At 38.9% G+C, this 19387-nt stretch overlaps 2 protein-coding genes across 4 annotated transcripts in view; one reads left to right on the top strand and one right to left on the bottom strand.

Moving 5' to 3' along the window:
* Positions 1-594, bottom strand: part of TMEM217B (transmembrane protein 217B) — a 47996-nt gene extending 47402 nt beyond the window's left edge. The window contains exons 1-2 of the mRNA XM_074187649.1: positions 566-594; positions 281-476 (exon numbers count right to left, since the gene is read on the bottom strand). Coding sequence (XP_074043750.1) covers positions 281-476; positions 566-594 — 225 coding nt within the window. The remainder of the gene's footprint in view (positions 1-280; positions 477-565) is intronic.
* Positions 424-19387, top strand: part of TBC1D22B (TBC1 domain family member 22B) — a 131160-nt gene continuing 112196 nt past the window's right edge. For 2 of the 3 annotated variants that reach the window (XM_074236385.1, XM_074236386.1), the window contains exons 1-2: positions 424-648; positions 16046-16102. In XM_074236385.1, coding sequence (XP_074092486.1) covers positions 593-648; positions 16046-16102 — 113 coding nt within the window. In that variant the 5' untranslated portion in view covers positions 424-592. The remainder of the gene's footprint in view (positions 649-16045; positions 16103-19387) is intronic. The other variant, XM_074236384.1, reaches the window with a different exon arrangement.

The following is a 19387-nucleotide window of genomic DNA, read 5'->3' as shown; positions in this document are numbered from 1 at the left end:
TTTCCTGTTTCTCTCCTAGCTCTCTTTTCTCACTCCACTCCTCCCAAAAAAAAAAGAAAAAGGGAAAGGAAATTAAAGGGAAAAGGAAGAGAGAGAGAAAAGAGAAGAGGAAAAAGAAAAAGAAAAAAGTCAACTCGGGGTCCTAAGAGCCCCAACTCAACAAAAAAGTGTGGTCTTCTCCCAAAGGTGCGTGTTTCTTTACCTATTCCCATTCTTCCCAGTGATTGGCGCTTCCAAGTCCCTCCTTTCCATCCTCTAGGACTCCTCCCCCACTGCCCACCTGTATGCCAGACTCCTGACGTACATCTCGGCTTCGGCGACTCACACGACACACGCTCTTCATTGGCCTGCGCGGCGACAGCCACCGCGGCTGACCAATGGCGGCGTCACTGTGTCGTAAGGAGGAGGCGGGGTGCCCACATCCAAGATGGCGCCCCCAGGAGGTGGGAGCGGGTGACCAGCGGCGGTGGCGGCGGCTGCAGCAAGAGCGAAGCGGCCTTCCCCGGCCCGCGGCTGGCGGGGTCCCGGGGGCGTCTCTTCGGCTCCTCCCCTCCCCCGGCCCCGCCTGCAGCCCACTCCCGGGGCCCGAGCCATGGCTGGAGACAACAGCAAACAGTTCTGGAAGAGGAGCGCCAAGCTTCCAGGGAGGTGAGGGAGCCGGGGCCGGGCGGGAGCCGGGCCGGAGCCGGGCCGGAGCCGGAATTCACCCGAGCCCCAAGCCCGCGTGGGTGTGGGCGCCGCCTGGAGCGAAGGGGCCCCCGCGGGCCTCCGGGCCTCCGCGTGCTGGGGGCTGCCCGCCGCTGGGAGGTGCCCGCGGGAGCGGGGGCAGATGGGCAGCGGCTGGCGGCCGCGCTCGGAGCTCCGCTGCACAGCTTGTCGCCCTGGACTGCCGTCGGGGCCGGGGGTGCCGGCCGGGGATGCAGCCCCCGAGGCTTCCCCGTGGCACAGCCTGGAAGGCCCCGAGTGGAGGGGCGCCGGAGGGGGCGCCTCCCCCGGGGGTGACGGGGGCTCCCCGGAGCGCGGGGCGCTGCGCACGAGGCCTTCCCTCTCGTCACACAGCCCTCCAGCATTCAGTACCCGCCTGCTCGCCGGGGCCCCCAAGCTGGAAAGTGAACCCAGCAGGTGCGGTCCTTCAGGAACCTTATTCTTGCCCTTTTGGGAAAGTCATAGTTTAGGAAACTGCCTTTGCTCGTGCAACTTAGAAGTTTTTTAAGAGTTTCTTGGGACACTTTTTTTTGGATCCATTAGGGCTTAGCAAAGATTGGACATAGTTTTCTTATAGCCTAGATGAATTTGATGTAGATGCAGTATGATTTGACTCAATCCAATTAAAAAAATCAAAGTTGTAGAGGAGAAGGCCACTGCTGTCATAAAACTTTTAAGTCTGGTAGGTAAACTTATTCAACAGACTTTAAATACATATCTGCTATAAGCAAGTCGCTGTGTTGAAGTGCTAGAGAATATAATATTTATACATCTCTAACTTGTAAAGAACAGTGCATGTCTAGGGCATCAGATATTGACTGTATGATGAGAAAAATTCATGATTTGTTTATGACAAAAACTTTTTCTGGAAAGAGGTGGCTTTAGGGAAGGAGTTGGAATTTAAAGTGATTCTCACTTACTAGTAGAGCCATTAAAGGATGGGTAGGAATTTGAGGAGGTCGGATCAGATGGGATGCAAAGCACTTGAGCTGTTTGATAGGGACATTTCTAGTATTAGGAACCAAAAGTAACAAAATCAGAAAGTCGTTACAGTAGGCACAAGTATTCCATTTTGGTTTGCCTGAAAGGAGGGCTTTGGATGCCAATCAGAGGTGTCTCCACTGAACTCAGTAGACATTAAGGAGCTATAGGAAGATTTTAAACAGAGAATGGCAGTGATGAAGTCTATGTAAAGAAAAGTTTAGCATTGATTTCAAAGGATAATTTTTTTAACTTTATTTTTTATTAAAGATATTGAGTTTTACAATTTCCCCCCAATCTTCCCCCCCCCCAGGAAAGCAATCTTCCAGTCTTTACTTTGTTTCCATACTGTACATTAATCCAAATTGAGTGTGATGAGAGAGAAATCATATCCTTAAGGAAGAGACAAAAAGCCTAAGAGATAACAAGATCAGAAAATAAGATATCTGAGTTTTTTTTTTAATTAAAGGGAATAGTCCTTCAACTTTGTTCAAACACCACAGCTCTTTATCTGGATACAGATGGCACTCTGCCCTGCAGACAGCCCCAAATTGTTCCCAATTGTTGCACTGTTGGAATGAGAGAGTCCTTCAGGGTTGAACATCACCCCCATGTTGCTGTTAGGGTGTACAGTGTTTTTCTGGTTCTGCTCATCTCACTCAGCATCAGTTCATGCAAATCCCTCCAGGCTTCCCTGATATCCCATCCCTCCTGGTTTCTAATAGAACAACAGTGTTCCATGACATACATATGCCACAGTTTGCTAACCCATTCCCCAATTGAAGGACATTTAATTAATTTCCAATTCTTTGCCACCACAAGCAGGATTGCTATGAATATTTTTGTATAAATGATGTTTTTACCCTTTTTCATCTCTTCAGGGTATAGACCCAGTAGTGGTATAGCTGTATCAAAGGGTATCCTCATTTTTGTTGCCCTTTGGGCATAGTTACAAATTTCTCTCCAGAAAGGTTGGATGAGTTCACAGCTCCACCAACAGTATAATAATGTCCCAGATTTCCCACAACCCTTCCAACAATGATGATTATCCTTTCTGGTCATATTGACCAGTCTGAGACTTGTGAGGTAGTACCTCAGAGAAGCTTTAATCTGTATTTCTTTAATAATTAATGATTTAGAGCAATTTTTCATATGGCTATGGATTGCTTTGATCACCTCATCTGTAAATTGCCTTTGCATGTTCTTTGACCATTTGTCAATTGGGGAATGCCTTTTTTTAAAAAAAATATGACTCAGTTCTCTGTATATTTTAGAAAGTCCTTTGTCAGAATCATTAGTTGTAAAGATTGTTTCCCAATTTACTACATTTCTTTTGATCTTGGTTAGAGTGGTTTTATCTGTGCAAAAGCTTTTTAATTTAATGTAATCGAAATCATTTAGTTGGTTTTTGGTGATATTTGCCAACTCTTCCTTAGTCATAAATTGCTCCCCTTTCCATAGATCTGACAGGTAAACTAGTCCTTGATCTTCTAATTTGCTTATAGTATTGTTTTTTATGTCTAAATCCTGTAACCATTTGAATCTTATCTTGGTAAAGGGTGTTAGGTGTTGGTCTAATCTAAGTTTTTTCCATATTAACTTCCAATTTTCTCAGCAGTTTTTATCAAAGAGAGAGTTTTTATCCCAATAGCTGGACTCTGGGTTTATCAAACAGCAGATTACTATAATCATCTCCTGCTTTTACACCTAGTCTATTCCACTGGTCCACTAACTCTATTTCTTAGCCAATACCAAACAGTTTTGATGACTGATGCTTTATAATATAATTTTAAATCAGGTAGGGCTAAGCCCACTTCTGTTGCATTTTTTTTTCATTAAGTTCCTGGAAATTCTTGACTTTTTGTTTCTTCATATGAATTTACTTACAATTTTTTCTAACCCATTAAAATAATTTTTTGAAATTTTGATTGGTAGAGCACTAAGGCAGGTAGTTTAGTTTTGGTAGAATTGTCATTTTTATTATATTAGCTCTACCTATCCATGAGCAGTTGATATTTGCCCAGTTATTTAAATCTGATTTAATTTGTGTGAGAAGTGTTTTAAAATTGTTTTCAAAAAGTTTCTGAATCTGCCTTGGAAAATAGACTCCCAGGTATTTTATATTGTCTGAGGTTACTTTGAATGGGATTTCTCTTTCTAGCTCTTCCTGCTGTATCTTGCTAAACATATATAGAAAAGTTGAGGATTTATGAGGGTTTATTTTATAACCTGCAACTTTGCTAAAATTGCTAATTGTTTCCAGTAGTTTTTTGAATGATTTCTTGGGATTCTCTAGGTAGACCATCATGTCATCTGCAAAGAGTGGGAGTTTTGTCTCTTCCTTACCAGTTCTAATTCCTTCAATTTCTTTTTCTTCTCTAATTGCTGAAGCTAACATTTCTAATACAATATTGAATAGTAGTGGTGATAATGGGCACCCTTGTTTCACCCCTGATCTTATTGGGAATGCCTCTAGCTTCTCCCCGTTGAATATAATGCTTGTTGATGGTTTCAAATGGATACTGCTAATTATTCTAAGGAACAGTCCATTTATTCCTACACTCTCTAGAGTTTTTAGTAGGAATGGATGCTGTATTTTGTCAAAAGCTTTTTCAGCATCTATTGATATGATCATGTAATTTCTGATAGGTTTGTTATTGATATAATTGAGTATACTAACAGTTTTCCTAATATTGAACCAACCCTGCATTCCTGGGATAAATCCTACTTGATCATAATGTATTATCCTAGTGATAACTTGTTGTAATCTTTTTGCTAAGATTTTATTTAAGATTTTTTGCATTCATCAGGGAAATAGGTCTATAATTTTCTTTCTCTGTTTTAACTCTTCCTGGTTTAGGTAACAGCACCATATTGGTTTCATAGAAAGAGTTAGGCAGAATTCCATCTTTCCCTATTTTTCCAAAGAGTTTATATAGAATTAGAACCAATTGTTCCTTAAATGTTTGGTAGAATTCACTTGTGAATCCATCAGGCCCTGGAGATTTTTTCTTAGGGAGTTCAGTGATGGCTTCTTGAATTTCTTTTTCTGAGATAGGGTTGTTTAGGTATTTAATCTCCTCTTCATTTAACCTGGGCAACTTATATTTTTGTAAATATTCATCCATTTCACTTAGATTATCAAATTTATTGGCATAGAGTTGGGCAAAATAATTTCGAATTATTACTCTAATTTTCTTCTCATTGGTGCTGAGTTCACCTTTTTTTTTCATTTATGATACTAGCAATTTGGTTTTCTTCTTTCTCTTTTTTTAATCTAATTGACCAGAGGTTTATCAATTTTATTGGTTTTTCATAATACCAACTTTTGGTTTTATTTATTAATTCAATAGTTTTTTGCTTTCAATTTTATTGATTTCTCCTTTAATTTTTAGAATTTCTAGTTTGATATTCAGTTGGGGATTTTTGATTTGTTCTTTCTCTAATTTTTTTTAGTTGCCTGTTTAATTCATTGATTTCCTCTTCTTTCTCTGATTTATTCATGTTAGCATTTAAAGCTATAATATATCCCCTGAGAGCCGCTTTGAGTGAATCTCATAGGTTTTGGTATGTTGTTTCACTGTTATCATTATATAGGATGAAATGGTTAATTCTTTCTATAATTTGTTTTTTGGTCCACTCATTCTTTAAAATGAGGTTATTCAGTTTCCAATCGGTGTTCTGGGTCTATATCTCCTTGGCCCAATATTGCATATGACTTTTATTGCATTGTGATCTGAGAAAGATGTATGCACTATTTTTGCCTTTCTGCAGTTGATCATTAGGTTTTTATGTCCTAGTACATTGTCAATTTTTTTATAGGTTCCATGTACTGCAGAGAAAAAGGTATATTCCTTTCTATCCCCATTCAATTTCCTCCATAAGTCTACTGTATCTAGTTTTTCTAACAATCTATTTACCTCCTTAACTTCTTTCTTGTTTATTTTATGATTCAATTTATCTAGATCTGAGAGCGGGAGGTTGACGTCTCCCCACTAGTAGAGTTTTCCTGTCTATGTCTTCCTGTAGTTCTTTCAGCTTCTCCTCTAAGAATTTGGATGCTATCCCATTCAATATTGAAATGATTTTATTGTTAATGGTCCCTTTTAGGAAGATAAAGTTTCCTTCCTTATCTCTTTTCATGCTATCTATTTTTACTGCTGCTTTGTCTGAGACAAGGATTGCTACCCTTGCTTTTTTGTACTTCAGCTGAAGCAAAATATATTTTGCTCCAACTTTTTACCTTTACTCTATATGTATCTCTCTGCTTCAAATGAGTTTCTTGTAAACCGCATATTGTAGGATTCTGGTTTTTAATCCACTCTGCTATTGGCTTTCGTTTTAAGGGAGAGTTCATCCCATTCACATTCAAAGTTATGATTACTAATTCTTTATTGCCCTCCACGCTGTCTTCCCTCTGTTTTTATTTTCCCCCTTCCCCCCCTTATCCACATTCCCCAGTATTTTGTTTCTGAATACCACCCCCTTCAGTGTGTTTGCCCTCCTATATCACCCCTTCCCCTTTCTTTCCCCTTTCCCTTTTTTCTTTTTCCCTTCCCTTCCTTTTGTTAGTTTCCCTTTTTCCCCACTCCCCCTCCCTTTCCCTGTCCTCCCCTCCCCTTTTCCCCTTTTAATACTTCAAAGGTTAGATGTTTTTTAAGTTAACTAAGTATGTGTAAATTGACTTTAAGCCAAGTCTGATGAGAAGAAGATTCAGCTGTTTCTCATCTCCTCCCTTCTTCCCCTCTATTACCATAGGTATTTTGTACCTTTTAGTGTAATGAGATTTGCCCCATTCAATCCCCTCCCTCCTCCCATCTCCTTCCTGCCCCCCTTTTTAAGGAGGTAGTGTTTTTTAGATCATTCTATCTCAGTCATAGAAAATTCTGAGTATCTGTCACTTCTAGTTAAGTGTATTCTATCTAACAGAGTTAAAATTCTTGAGAGTTATTAGAGTCTTTCTCACAAGTGGGGTTAAAGCCAGTTGGATAGCAGTCTCATGGATAGGTCATGAATGTCCATCACTTATGGCTAGGTATATTCTCTCTTTTAGAGTTACAGTTCTCAAGATTTATGAGAATCTTTTTCCCCTTGCTGGGATATAACCAGTTTCAACTTATTGGATAGCAATTTTTTTTCTTTTACTGCCCCCCCCCCCTTTTTTTTAACCTTTTCATGTATCTCTTGAACTTCCTGTTTGATGTCCAAATTTTCTATTTAACTCTGGTCTTTTCATCAGGAATTTTTTGAATTCTTCCATTTCATTAAATGTCTATCTTTTTCCCTGGAAGAAAAAGCTCAGCTTTGCGGGATAGTAGATTCTTGGCTGCATTCCAAGCTCCCTTGCTCTTTGAAATATCTTGTTCCAGGCCCTTTGATCCCTTAATGTTGATACAGCCAGGTCCTGCGTAATCCTTGCTGTGGCTCCTTGATATTTCAATCATTTCTTTCTGGCTGCTTGCAGGATTTTCTCTTTTATCTGATAGTTCTGGAATTTGGCCACAACATTCCTTGGTGTTTTCATTATGTTAGGATCTTTTTCTGGAGGGGATCGATGTATTCTTTCAATAACTACTTTGCCCTCTGGTTCCATGATATCAGGGCAGTGTTCCATCACTAGATCCTGTAATATTAAGTCCAGGCTTTTTTTCTTTTCAGTGTTTTCAGGAAGTCCAATAATTTTCAGGTTGGCCCCCATCTTGATCTATTCTCAAGGCCAGTGGTTTTGCTGATGAGGTATTTTACATTTTCTTCTATTTTTTGATTTTGTTTAACTGGCTCTTGCTATCTCATGGAGTCATTAGTTTCTGCAGACTCCATTCTTTTTTTTTTTTTAGGGAGGAGTTTTCTTCATTAACCCTTTGCAACTCCTTTTCCAGTTGGTCAGTTCTACTTTTGAAAGAGCTTTCCATTTGACCAATTGAGGTTTTGAGAGAATTATTTGCTTTTTGCATTTCCCCAATTGAGGATCTGAGAAAATTATTCTCATTTTGTATTTGTCCAATTGTATTTTCTAAGGATTTGTTTTCTTGTTGCAAGGTATTAATTGTCTCTCCCAAATTTTCCAGTTGATTTTTAAACTTCGAAGGATAATTTCTAAAAGAGAAAGAATAGAGACAGAAAGCCCTGTAAGAATGTTATATAGCGGGGCGGCTAGGTGGCGTAGTGGACAGAGCACCGGCCTTGGAGTCAGGAGTACCTGGGTTCAAATCCAGTCTCAGACACTTAATAATTACCTGGCCGTGTGGCTTTGGGCAAGCCACTTAACCTCATTTGCCCTGCAAAAATCTAAAAAAAAAAAAAAGAATGTTATATAGCTAGTTGTTCAGGTTGGTGGTCAATACTATGATGATGGCACCAAGAATAGAGAGTAGAAGACTGACATGAGATTTATTTATTTTTTTTTTTAGATTTTTCAAGGCAATGGGGTTAAGTGGCTTGCCCAAGGCCACATGGCTAGGTAATTATTAAGTGTCTGAGGTTGGATTTGAACCCAGGTACTCCTGACTCCAAGGCCGATGCTCTGTCCACTGCGCCACCTAGCCACCCCTGACATGAGATTTATTATAGAAAAAGCACTATAACAGATTAGATCTAAGAGTGAAGGTGGGGGAAGAGTCAAGAATAAGAGAAGTTTTGAATGAGTGACCAGATACCTAAGTTCAGTTTTGAAGGTCTTGAGTTTGGGTTGTTAGTGGGACATCCATGAAGGGCTAACTTCGATGTAACTGGATATGTACTCTGCAGTTCAGAAGAGAGGTTAGGGTTAAAATAAAGATTTGAGTTGTCTAAGAAGAGATGATAGTTGAAATCATGGGAGCAAATGACCTTGTTAAAGGAGAGCATGGAGAGAGTGAAGAGAAGACAATTAGGGATTGAATCTTTAGGAATATTCACTTCATGGGGTTCCTAGAAGGAAGAGCCAACAAAAGATAAAGAATCAGCCAATCAATAAGCTTTTATTAAATGCCTATTTTGTGTCAGACATTGTCCTGGGCACTAGGGCTACAAAGACTAAATCCATCCAGTCCTTGCCTATACAACAGGTCTTACATTCTATTTAGGGAGAAAACACATATATAAGAGTATATGCATATGTATATAAAAAATAAAAATAAGACGATTTTGATGGGGAACAACCAAGAAGAGCAAAAGAATCTGCCTTATGTAGGAAATGGCATTTAAGTTGACCTTTGCTTCTCTGTGGTACCACCTCATACCTCTCAGACTGGCCAATATGATTAGAAAGGATAATGATCATTGTTGGAAGGGTTGTGGGAAATCTGGGACACTTACACTGTTGGTGGAGCTGTGAACTCATTCAACCTTTCTGGAGAGAAATTTGTAACTACGCCCAAAGGGCAACAAAAATGAGCATACCCTTTGACTCAATAATACCACTACTGGGTCTATACCCTGAAGAGATGATGAAAAAAGGGTAAAAACATCACTTATACAAAAATATTCATAGCAGCCCAGTTTGTGGTGGCAAAGAATTGGAAATCCAGTAAATGTCCTTCAATTGGGGAATGGCTTAGCAAACTGTGGTATATACATGTCATAGAACACTATTGTTCTATTAGAAACCAGGAGGGATGGGAATTCAGGGAAGCCTGGAGGGATTTGCATGAACTGATGCTGAGTGAGATGAGCAGAACCAGAAAAACACTGTACACCCTAACAGCAACATGGGGGTGATGTTCAACCCTGAAGGACTCTCTCATTCCAACAGTGCAACAATTGGGAACAATTTGGGGCTGTCTGCAGGGCAGAGTGCCATCTGTATCCAGATAAAGAACCGTGGAGTTTGATCAAAGTTCAAGGACTATTCCCTTTAATTTAGAAAAAAAACAGATATCTTATTTCCTGATCTTGTTATCTCTTATACTTTTTGCTTCTTCCTTAATGATATGATTTCTCTCTCATCACACTCAATTTGGATCAATGTACAACATGGAAACAAAGTTAAGACTGACAAATTGCTTTCTGTGGGGGGAGGGAAGTAAGATTGGGGGAAAATTGTAAAACTCAAATAAAGTCTTTAATAAGTTGAGCTTTGAAGGAAAAATAAGGATTCTAAAAAGTCTAGGAGAGGAGCAAGTCATTTCAAGTCTGGGAGAAGTTAAAGAGATTAAGGAGAATTCAGAGAGCATGGAACTTTAGGAGACACAGGAGGAAAAATTCTTAGAGATGCTGAGCTATGTCTGTAATGCAGTGAAACTCAGAAGGCTGAGGACAGAAACCCTTCTCTGGATTTGGGAGTTGTGTCAGTGGTAATCCTTGAGAGGGTGGTTTCAGTGTGATCACTCTAGCATTTATATTGGTTGAGTATGTTATTTAGTAAGCTATTTTGGGTTTAGAAAGGTCTTAGTGAGATAGCAAGTATCTGAAAAGCACTGAGTTACTGCCAGGATTTTTTTTTTGGTAATGATCTTATGTGAAACAAAACAGTTCCTGAGATAATTATCCTTTTCTTTGTTTCCTGATCTATTGAATGAAGAGAGGGACAAGTTGATCCCTGTTGTCCCTTTGCTTTACTTCTTTTGTCAGCCAAACAAAAACTTGTTCATTATTATTCCTTTTTGGTCTAGGCTTCTACAGCTATCAGTGAATAATTGATATCAACAAATTCTACTTTATTGTCATTATTATCAAGTAGAATTACCTTAGATTTTTAAGACTAGATTTTTAATTTCAATTCTTTTATCTTATATTCTTATAGAAGCTTAATGACATTTTTGTTTACTGCTTTAGAGTTTTTGGAATTTAGAGATTTTCCTGGGTATTTCCTCTTAAAGTTCATTTATGGAAATGTTAAATAGTACCATCACTAACTTGTCTGTCTAGGTAAAGCAATCATTTTTTTAAAGAATAAGACAAGAGAAATTGGTTCTATCCAAGAAGGACAAGGTAGCTTATGGTTTGTGAAATACCGAACATTTTATGTGGAGAATTTAAGATGTTGAGAGCCTGCTATCATTTGAGTACAAGCCTGTCCATAGTCAGATGACTTTTTAATTGGTTAATAATGTATAATTTTTTTTGTTTTTTTAATTTATATTATAATGAGTATATATATATATATATATATATATATATATATATATACACACACATATTCACATGCACATATTTGCCACTTCTTTTTACTGAATTCAGACAACATTTTCCTTTATAAGATCTTTGAAGTTAATTTAGGTATTTATAATCATCAGAATGACTTGGTTGCTCAAAGTTGCTCTTAATACTGCTTTTACTAGCTACAATATTTCTTGGCTTTTGTTCATTGCATTTTCCATTATTTCCTGGAGATCTGGTCATGCTTTTTTTTTTTTTTTTTTTTTTTTTTTTAGGATTTTGCAAGGCAAATGGGGTTAAGTGGCTTGCCCAAGGCCACACAGCTAGGTAATTATTGTCTGAGGCTGAATTTGAACTCAGGTACTCCTGACTCTAGGGCCAGTGCTCTATCCACTGTGCCACCTAGGCGCCCCTATACTTTAGTAAAAACACTGATCTTATTTCTTATAGCACAGAAATATTTCATAATAAACATATCGCACAATTTTTTTTGCCATTCCCCATTTGATGGGCATTCTCGCAATTTCCAGTTCTTTGCCACCACAGAGAGAGCTACTATAAATATTTTAGAACATGTAGATTCTTTTTCATTTTCCCTAATTCTCCTGGGTCAGAGGGCATAAGCACTTTAATAACTCTTTGAATATAATTCCAAATCTCTCCAAAATAGCTGGATCAACTCACAGCCAACAATGAATTAAGGTACCAATTTTTTCACATCACTTTCAACATTTGTTGCTTTCCCTTTCTTTCATTTTAGCCAAGTTGATAGGTATAAAATGATATTTTAAAGTTGTTTTAATTTGCATTTATCTATTCAATAATGATTTAGAATATTTTTCATATAATTTTAAATTGTTTAGATTTCATCATTGGAGAATTGCTTGTTCATCTGCTTGATCATTTATCAATTGGGGAATGACTCATTCTTATTGACTTGAAAATGTTCTTTATATGTTTGAGATACAAGACTTTTTTCTTTGCTAATCTAGGCAGTTTATATTTTTGTAAGTATTTTTCCAATTAATATGTTCAGTTTATTGGCATATGATCAGGCAAATTATAATTGCTTTGATTTCATCTTTTTATTTTTTAATTTACATTTTTATTTATTTACACATTACTATAATAGTCTTGTTGTAAGAGTAAACATAATCCCCCTTCCCCTCACAAAAAAGATAAAAAACCTCAAGAGAAATAAAGTAAAAGAAAGAGGAAAAAAATATGCTTCAGTCAGTGTTCAGATACCATCAGCTCTGTCTCTGTGGTGGATCTCATTCTTTATCGTAAGTCCATCAGAAAACTTCGATATTTTTCCACAGTGGTTATTGCTGATTGTAATGCCCTTTATCCATTCCACTCCACTCCCATTTATTATATTTTCCCTTTCCCTTCATTTCTGACCCTCTTCAAAAGTGTGCTATGGGACAACCAAGTGGCACAATGGACAGAGCACTGACCCTGGGGCCTGGAGGCCCTGAACCCACATCCCACCCCAGAGACCCAGCAACCACGCCCAGCTGTGAGGTCCCAGACAGGCCACCCAATCCCACCATCTTGCAAAAAATAAAAAAAAAAAAGTGTTGTATCTGACTACCCTCTCCCATGTTCTATCCTCTCCTCTTATCACCTGCAACCCCCCCTCCCCCGGTCCTCTTTCTCTCATCCCCTTCCTCTCTTTTTTCCTCTATTGTAAGATAGATTTTTATACTCTATTAAGTATGTATGTTGGGGTTGGCTAGGTGGTGCAGTGGATAGAGCACTGGTCCTGGAGTCAGGAGTACCTGAGTTAAAATCTGGCCTCAGACACTTAATAATTACCTAGTTGTGTGGCCTTGGGCAAGCCACTTAACTCCATTGTCTTGCAAAAAAAAACCCTAAAAAAAAAGTATGTATGTTGTTTCCTCTCTGAGGCATTTCCAATGATAATGAAGGCCCACTCATTTCCCCTCACCTTCCTCCCTTCCATACCATTGCAAAAGCTTTTTCTTGACTCTCTTAAATGAAATATCTTAGCCCATTTTATCTCTCCTTTCCTTTTCTCTCAGAACATTCTTTTTTCTCCCATTGGCTTCATTTTTACAGTATATTATACCTTCAAATTTAGCACCCTCCTGTGCCTTGTCTAAATATGCTCCTTCTAATTGCTTTAATAAGTGAGAAGGTACATATGAGTATTATCATTATCATCTTACCACACAGGAATACATGCAGTTCAGCATCATTAAATTCCTCAGTTTCCCCTTCTCATCCACCCTCTCTAAGCTTCACCTGAGTCCTGTACTTAAAGATCAAACTTTCTGTTTAGCTCTAGCCATTTCAACAGAAACATTTGAAATTCCCCTGTTTCACTGAATGTCCATCTTTTCCCCTAGAAGAGGTTGTTCAGTTTTGCTGGGTAGTTGATCTCATTTGCATTCTAAGCTCTTTCGTCTTCTGGAATATTATATTCCAATCCCTACGAGCCCTTAATGTGGATGCTGCTAAGTCCTGTATAATCCTGACTGTAGTTTCACAACATGGAATTGTTTCATTCTGGCTGTTTGTAATATTTTCTCTTTGATTTAGGAATTCTGAAACGTGGCTATAATACTCCTGGCAGTTATTTTTTTGGATCTCTTTCAGGAGGAGATTGGTATATTCTCTCAATTTCTATTTTGCCCTCTGCTTCTGGGATATCAGAGCAGTTTTCCTGTAGAAATTCTTTAAAAATGAAGTTGAGGCTCTTTTCCTGATCATGACTTTCAGGTAGCCAAACTATTTTTCTTGGAGGCTTTGGATACAAAAGCTTGGATTTTCTCATCATCTGAGTGTGTTTTGATCCTCCATGGGACCAAAGTAATTGTCTATGGTCAGATTCCTTTTTTTCTGTTTACTCATTTCTCCAGCCTGTACCCTGGTTTTGGGGTGCTTCCTGAACTTTTGAGTTATTATTGGGACACCCCTGTGAGGACCTCAGTTCCTTTAAGGTCTTATGAGAGACTCTGACCTCTTTCCTGGCCTGTGCTCCGGTGTATAGATGACCACAGGTCCTCCCCCCTGCCCTGGAGCTGTGAGGAGGGTCCCTGTTACACTGTGGTTGTATGACTTCAACCTGGACCTGAATATGGATGAAGCACCAGAGTCCTGTCTCAGAGACAGAGAAGTCTTGATGGCCTCCCACCCCACCTCCCCATTCTGTGGGCTGAGCATTCCAGAAGCAGTTGCTGGGCAGCTCTGTGGGCCTGCTTCCATTTCCTGGGACCTTGGCTGCACTGAGGGCCATGCTGGCCTAGGCTCCACACTCACTCTGGCAGAGGTTTCCCCACTGATCTTCCAAATTGTGCTTGGTATTACCTGGGTTGGAAAACTGCTTCAGGAAACTGCTTTTGCTGACAGGAGCCAGGGCTCCCAGGGACCCAGGCATCCTACAGACTGTTACTGGAAAATTGGAGCTCCTTCGCTCCCATAGCAATCCTGGCAATCATGCTGCCCCTCCAACAGAGCCTTCCCAGGTTACCTTAGGCTGGAGAATTGCCTCACTGGATCTTTTTGTGGGTTCTGTCTCTTAAAACTTTAGTTAGAGACATAATTTTTAAGGTTTTTGGAATATTTTGGAAGAGAGCTCCTTGGAAGGCCTGTTCTCATGCCCAAAAGACTTATTTTTTTTTAAGAAAGATTTTATTTATTTTGAGTTTTATAATTTTTCCCCCATTCTGGATCCCCCACCCCCCACTGAAGGCAGTCTGTTAGTATTTACATTGTTTCCATGGTATACATTGATTGCAGTTGAATGTGATGAGAGAGAAATCATATCCTTAAAGAAGAAAAATAAAGTAATAAGAGATAGCAAAATTACATAATAAGATAACGTTTTTTTAAAATTAAAGGTAAGGGGTGGCTAGGTGGCACAGTGGATAGAGCACTGGCCCTAGAGTCAGGAGTACCTGAGTTCAAATCCTGCCTCAGACACTTAATAATTACCTAGCTGTGTGGCCTTGGGCAAGCCATTTAACCCCATTGCCTTGCAAAAAAAAAAAAAAGAATGAAGGACAAAACATCAACATCATCACATCATTTCCATATTAATCATGTGAAAAAAGAATCAGAACAAAAGGGGAAAACCATGATAAAGAAAAAATTTTAAAAGTAAAAATAGTATGATTTGATCTGCATTCAGACTTCATGGTTCTTTATCCGGATATGGATGGCATTATTTTAGAATTGTCTTTGATCACTCACTGTATTATTGAGAAGAGCTAAATCTATCGTAGTTGATCATGACACAATATTGCTGTTACCACCATGTACAGTGTTCTCCTGATTCTGCTCCTTCACTCAGCATCAGCTCATGTAAGACTTTGCTTAGATTGTTTTTATTTTTTTTTTCTAATTTTTCCTCAGCCCCTCTTACTTGATTTTTAAAGTTCTTCCAACAACTGTTTTGGGGCGTGTGACTATTTGATGTTACTGTTAGGGATAAGAGGGATTTTTTGCTGCAGAATCCTTAATGACAATGAATCCATAGCAGCTGTCAGTGGTTGAATTCTTTATTCTTTCTTTACTCATTTCTATTTTTTTTTTCTTATAGCAACTTGTTATAATCACTTTTAGTCCTGAAGTTTGGGGGATGGTGCCTCTGACTTCAGGTCCTTCTTTAAAATTATTTTCAGAGCTTTGTCCAGGGCTCAAATCCACTCCTTTCCCCCTTCAAGCAGTAGCTAGCACCGCCACCCCTCCCAACACACACTTGCTCCCTGAGAACCCTCCAGGGACTGTAACCTTCAGAGACCACACTGCTTCTGCACTAGGCTGGTCCCTTTTTAACTTCAGTCACAGCCCAAGACCATGTCTTAGCTGACCTGGAGTATTTCACAGCAATCTTCCCCTGACCAGATGTTTGACCTTCCCCCACCCCCCAAACACTCTCTCTGGGGGTGAGAATTCTTGTGTTTGAAGCTGAGGCTACAGCTCAACCCAGCTGACCCCAGGATTTATTTTTTGTTTTAGTAAATAACTTGGAGGTGTTAGTTCTTCACTCAGTTGGAATTACCCTTCTGGCATCTTTGCTCAGATCTTTTCCAGTTGTCCCAGGACTCACTGCTCTGCCCCAACTCTTGTTTATTTTTCTGTTTTTTCTTCACCTTAAGGTTCAATTTTGTCTTTTTTTTTTTTGAGGAAATTTAGAGAACTTGGAATTTTCTGAAGTATATTCTGCCAACCTCCCCAAGGCAGATGACTTCTTCAAGACTATTAATTACTTGGGTATATTGGTAATTTTTTTCTAACTTTTTTCTTTCAGTATCCAGCCGGTATATGGAGCCCAGCATCCTCCATTGGATCCTCGGCTCACAAAGAAGTAAGTAAACATCTGCCTTTTTACTTCTCATGGCCTTCCTCCCCTTTTGTAGTAACTGACATTTCTCAGCTTAACTTCTTCCCCAGTTTAAATCAGCTACACTGTCTTCCTGAGTAAGAGAGTAACTCCTTTCTGAGATTTGGAGTTTTTTTTTCATTTGTTTTTGTTTCCAATTGAAGGCTGATAGTATGGAACTGGCTAACCTTTCCTAGGAAAAGTTTCTGGATCTTGTTTCCATCTTTTTTCTTATATCTCTTTAAAGTTCAGGCAAAAGATAGGACCAGATCCACCCATTAGGGATGAGACTCCAGCACATGTGTCCTTGCTTATAAACTGTTTTCCTCACTTTAAAATTAATTAAACTTCAATTTGATTCCTAAAAAAAAATAGGGTCTGAGGGGTGGCATTTCTTCATGGCCTATTGCTATTCAGTGCCTTCATCTTGGACATGACTTTGCTGCAGATGAAAATCAACTGGAAATTATCTCCTTTCTAAAACATTAATAATACAAAACCAGAAACCTTGTCTGGTTGAATCTCAAACAAATAATAAAAGTATATATGTGGGGGCGCTAGGTGGCGCAGTGGATAGAGCACTGGCCCTGGAGTCAGGAGTACCCGAGTTCAAATGTGGCCCCAGACACTTAATAATTACTTAACTGTGTGGCCTTGGGCAAGCCATTTAACCCCATTTGCCTTGCAAAAAAAAAAAGTATATATGTGTTCAAACCCTGAATTATTTCATTTGGCTTCATTATTGAAAATAATCAGATACTTCAGGACTCAGTGCTGAATTAGCCACAGAGGTATCCTAGAGGGTCTCCCTCACTTGAGGTTTAAATCTGAAGTTTTGATTTTCCTCTCTGTGCTGTTGATCTCTCTATCTCTTCATAGTTACTAAGTTCAAGAATCTGTTTTATGCAGGATGAATCTTTTTTTGTGAAAAGCTAAGTAATTTGGAAGATATAGGAAAGACCTGAATTATAATTATAATCTCTTTCAGGCCACTAAGAAATGCTAGGCAGATTGCTTTTTCTCTGTTCTTCAATTTCTCCATCTTGAAAATTTGAAAAGTATTGTTCTTTTGGCCTTCATAAGAGAAGTGTCAAACATGCAACCAGTGTACCAGAACTAGATTGAAATGTAATTGGGGGTGCAGTTAAGTGGCGCAGTGGATAGAGCACTGGCCCTGGAGTCAGGAGGATCTGAATTCAAATTTGACTTTAGACTCTCAAAAATTACCTAGCTGTTTGACCTTGGGCAAGTCATTTAGCCCCGTTGCCTTGCCAAAAAACCCCAAAAAACCAAAATAAATTTTAGAAACATAATTGGGTAATGTTGAATAAAGTAAATAAAAATGCAGTAGAATATAAATAATATTGATATGTGATTTTCTAAGTCAATATGAAGTCCACAGGGATCCTTACATAAGGTTTAGTGGCCTCTTTTTATATTTGAATTTTACCTCACAGGAATGTTTTGATGGCTAGATCATGTATGTAAAAATAACTACTTAGAAGGAAAAATGATAAATAAGACTTATTATCATTGTTACACTTATATTTCAGATGATTTTCAGATCTTTATAGCCTCTCTTTAAACTCCATCCTGCATCTTCTACTGCCTTTTTTATATGCCAGACTAGATATTTGTAGTTATCAAAACTGAGCTTATTGTGTTTTCTTAGTCTTCCCTTCTTCCTGACTTCCCAAGTTTTGTTGAGTGAACCACCATTTTTCTAGTAAGCCCTTTTTAATCATCCTTTACTTTTCTCTCTACATCACCCTTCACATATAATCATTTGCCAAGGTCTTGTCCATTCTGCCTCCAAATATCTTGCATCCATTCCCTTTCCATTCACAGTTATCACCTTAATTCAGATTCTCCCCACCTCTTAGATTTTTGCAGTAGACTCCTAATTGGTTTCTCAGGTTCTTCCATCTCTAGTCCATCCTTCGTGCAGTTGCCAGAGTGACATTATTATTATTTTTTTTTTTAGGTTTTTGGCAAGGCAAATGGGGTTAAGTGGCTTGCCCAAGGCCACACAGCTAGGTAATTATTAAGTGTCTGAGACCGGCTTTGAACCCAGGTACTCCTGACTCCAAGGCTGGTGCTTTATCCACTATGCCACCTAGCCGCCCCGACATTATTTTTTAAAAGAAAAAATATATCCATATCTGTTGTTTTTATATCATCTCAATTTCCACATATATTCTTCCTCTCCTATCCAGAGAGCCAGCTTTGGAATCAAAAAATAAAAGAGAAAAAAAGCAGTTATGCAGACCAACCAGACCTTAAACAAAGTGAGACAATATATGTAATTTTTATACCTGTAGGTTGTTTTTGGGGTTTTTTAGGTTTTTGCAAGGCAGTGGGGTTAAGTGGCTTGCCCAAGGCCACACAGCTGGGTAATTATTAAGTGTCTGAGACATGATTTGGACCCAGGTCCTCCTGGCTCCAGGGACGGTGCTCTATCTACTGCGCCACCTAGCTGCTGCCCCATACCTATAGTTTTTGAAGAAAGAAGGAAGAAGTATTTTCTCATCTCTTCCTCAGGGTCAAAGGTGGTTCTTATAACTTTGATAATTCCTAAACACAGTCTGTACCATTTCATTTTCCTGCTCAAGAAGCTCTTGTGACTCCTTGCTTCTAAGATGAAATACAGAATCCCTTTTCAGCTTTTAAAAGCCCCTTATTGCCTGACTCCAGCCTATCTTTCAGTGTTCATTATATATTACTCTTCTTTACACCCTGTTGTTCCTCATGTACTGCATTCCATGTCCTTTTTCCATGCCTTTGAAAGATTGCTATCTATGTTTGGAATGCACTCCTGACTGCCACCTCTTAGCAGCTCTGGCTTCTTTCAAGTCTCAGCTCAAAAACCATCTCCCACATGAAGCCTCTTCTTTTTCTTCCTTTCAGGAGCTAGTGCCCTTTCCCTCACATTATTTTGTATTTATTTTACATTTACTATTTCTGCATACAAGTTTTGCCCTCATTAGAATGTAAGTTCATTGAGGACAGGGACTATTTGTTTTTTTCTTCAAATTTCCAACTGCTAGCATAATACTTGACTTATAGTAAGTGGTTAATAAATGACTATTGCCTTAACAGATTGTCTCAAATTCCTTATAATACTACCATGCACAATTCTCATAATGTACTTTCCAAGTTGTTGCTAAAATATTGATTTCCAGTTCTATGAGATAGATGTCTAGATCTGGAACCATTTGTTGCTTAGATGACTAGCATTCCTTTGTGACCCAGCTTACCTGTTAAAGCTAC

The sequence above is a fragment of the Macrotis lagotis genome, chromosome 5 (genome assembly GCF_037893015.1).
Source record: "Macrotis lagotis isolate mMagLag1 chromosome 5, bilby.v1.9.chrom.fasta, whole genome shotgun sequence".
NCBI classification, from domain to species: Eukaryota; Metazoa; Chordata; class Mammalia; order Peramelemorphia; family Peramelidae; genus Macrotis; species Macrotis lagotis.
Note: the sequence above shows the minus strand (reverse complement) of the source record. Positions and strands in the feature narration are given on the sequence as shown.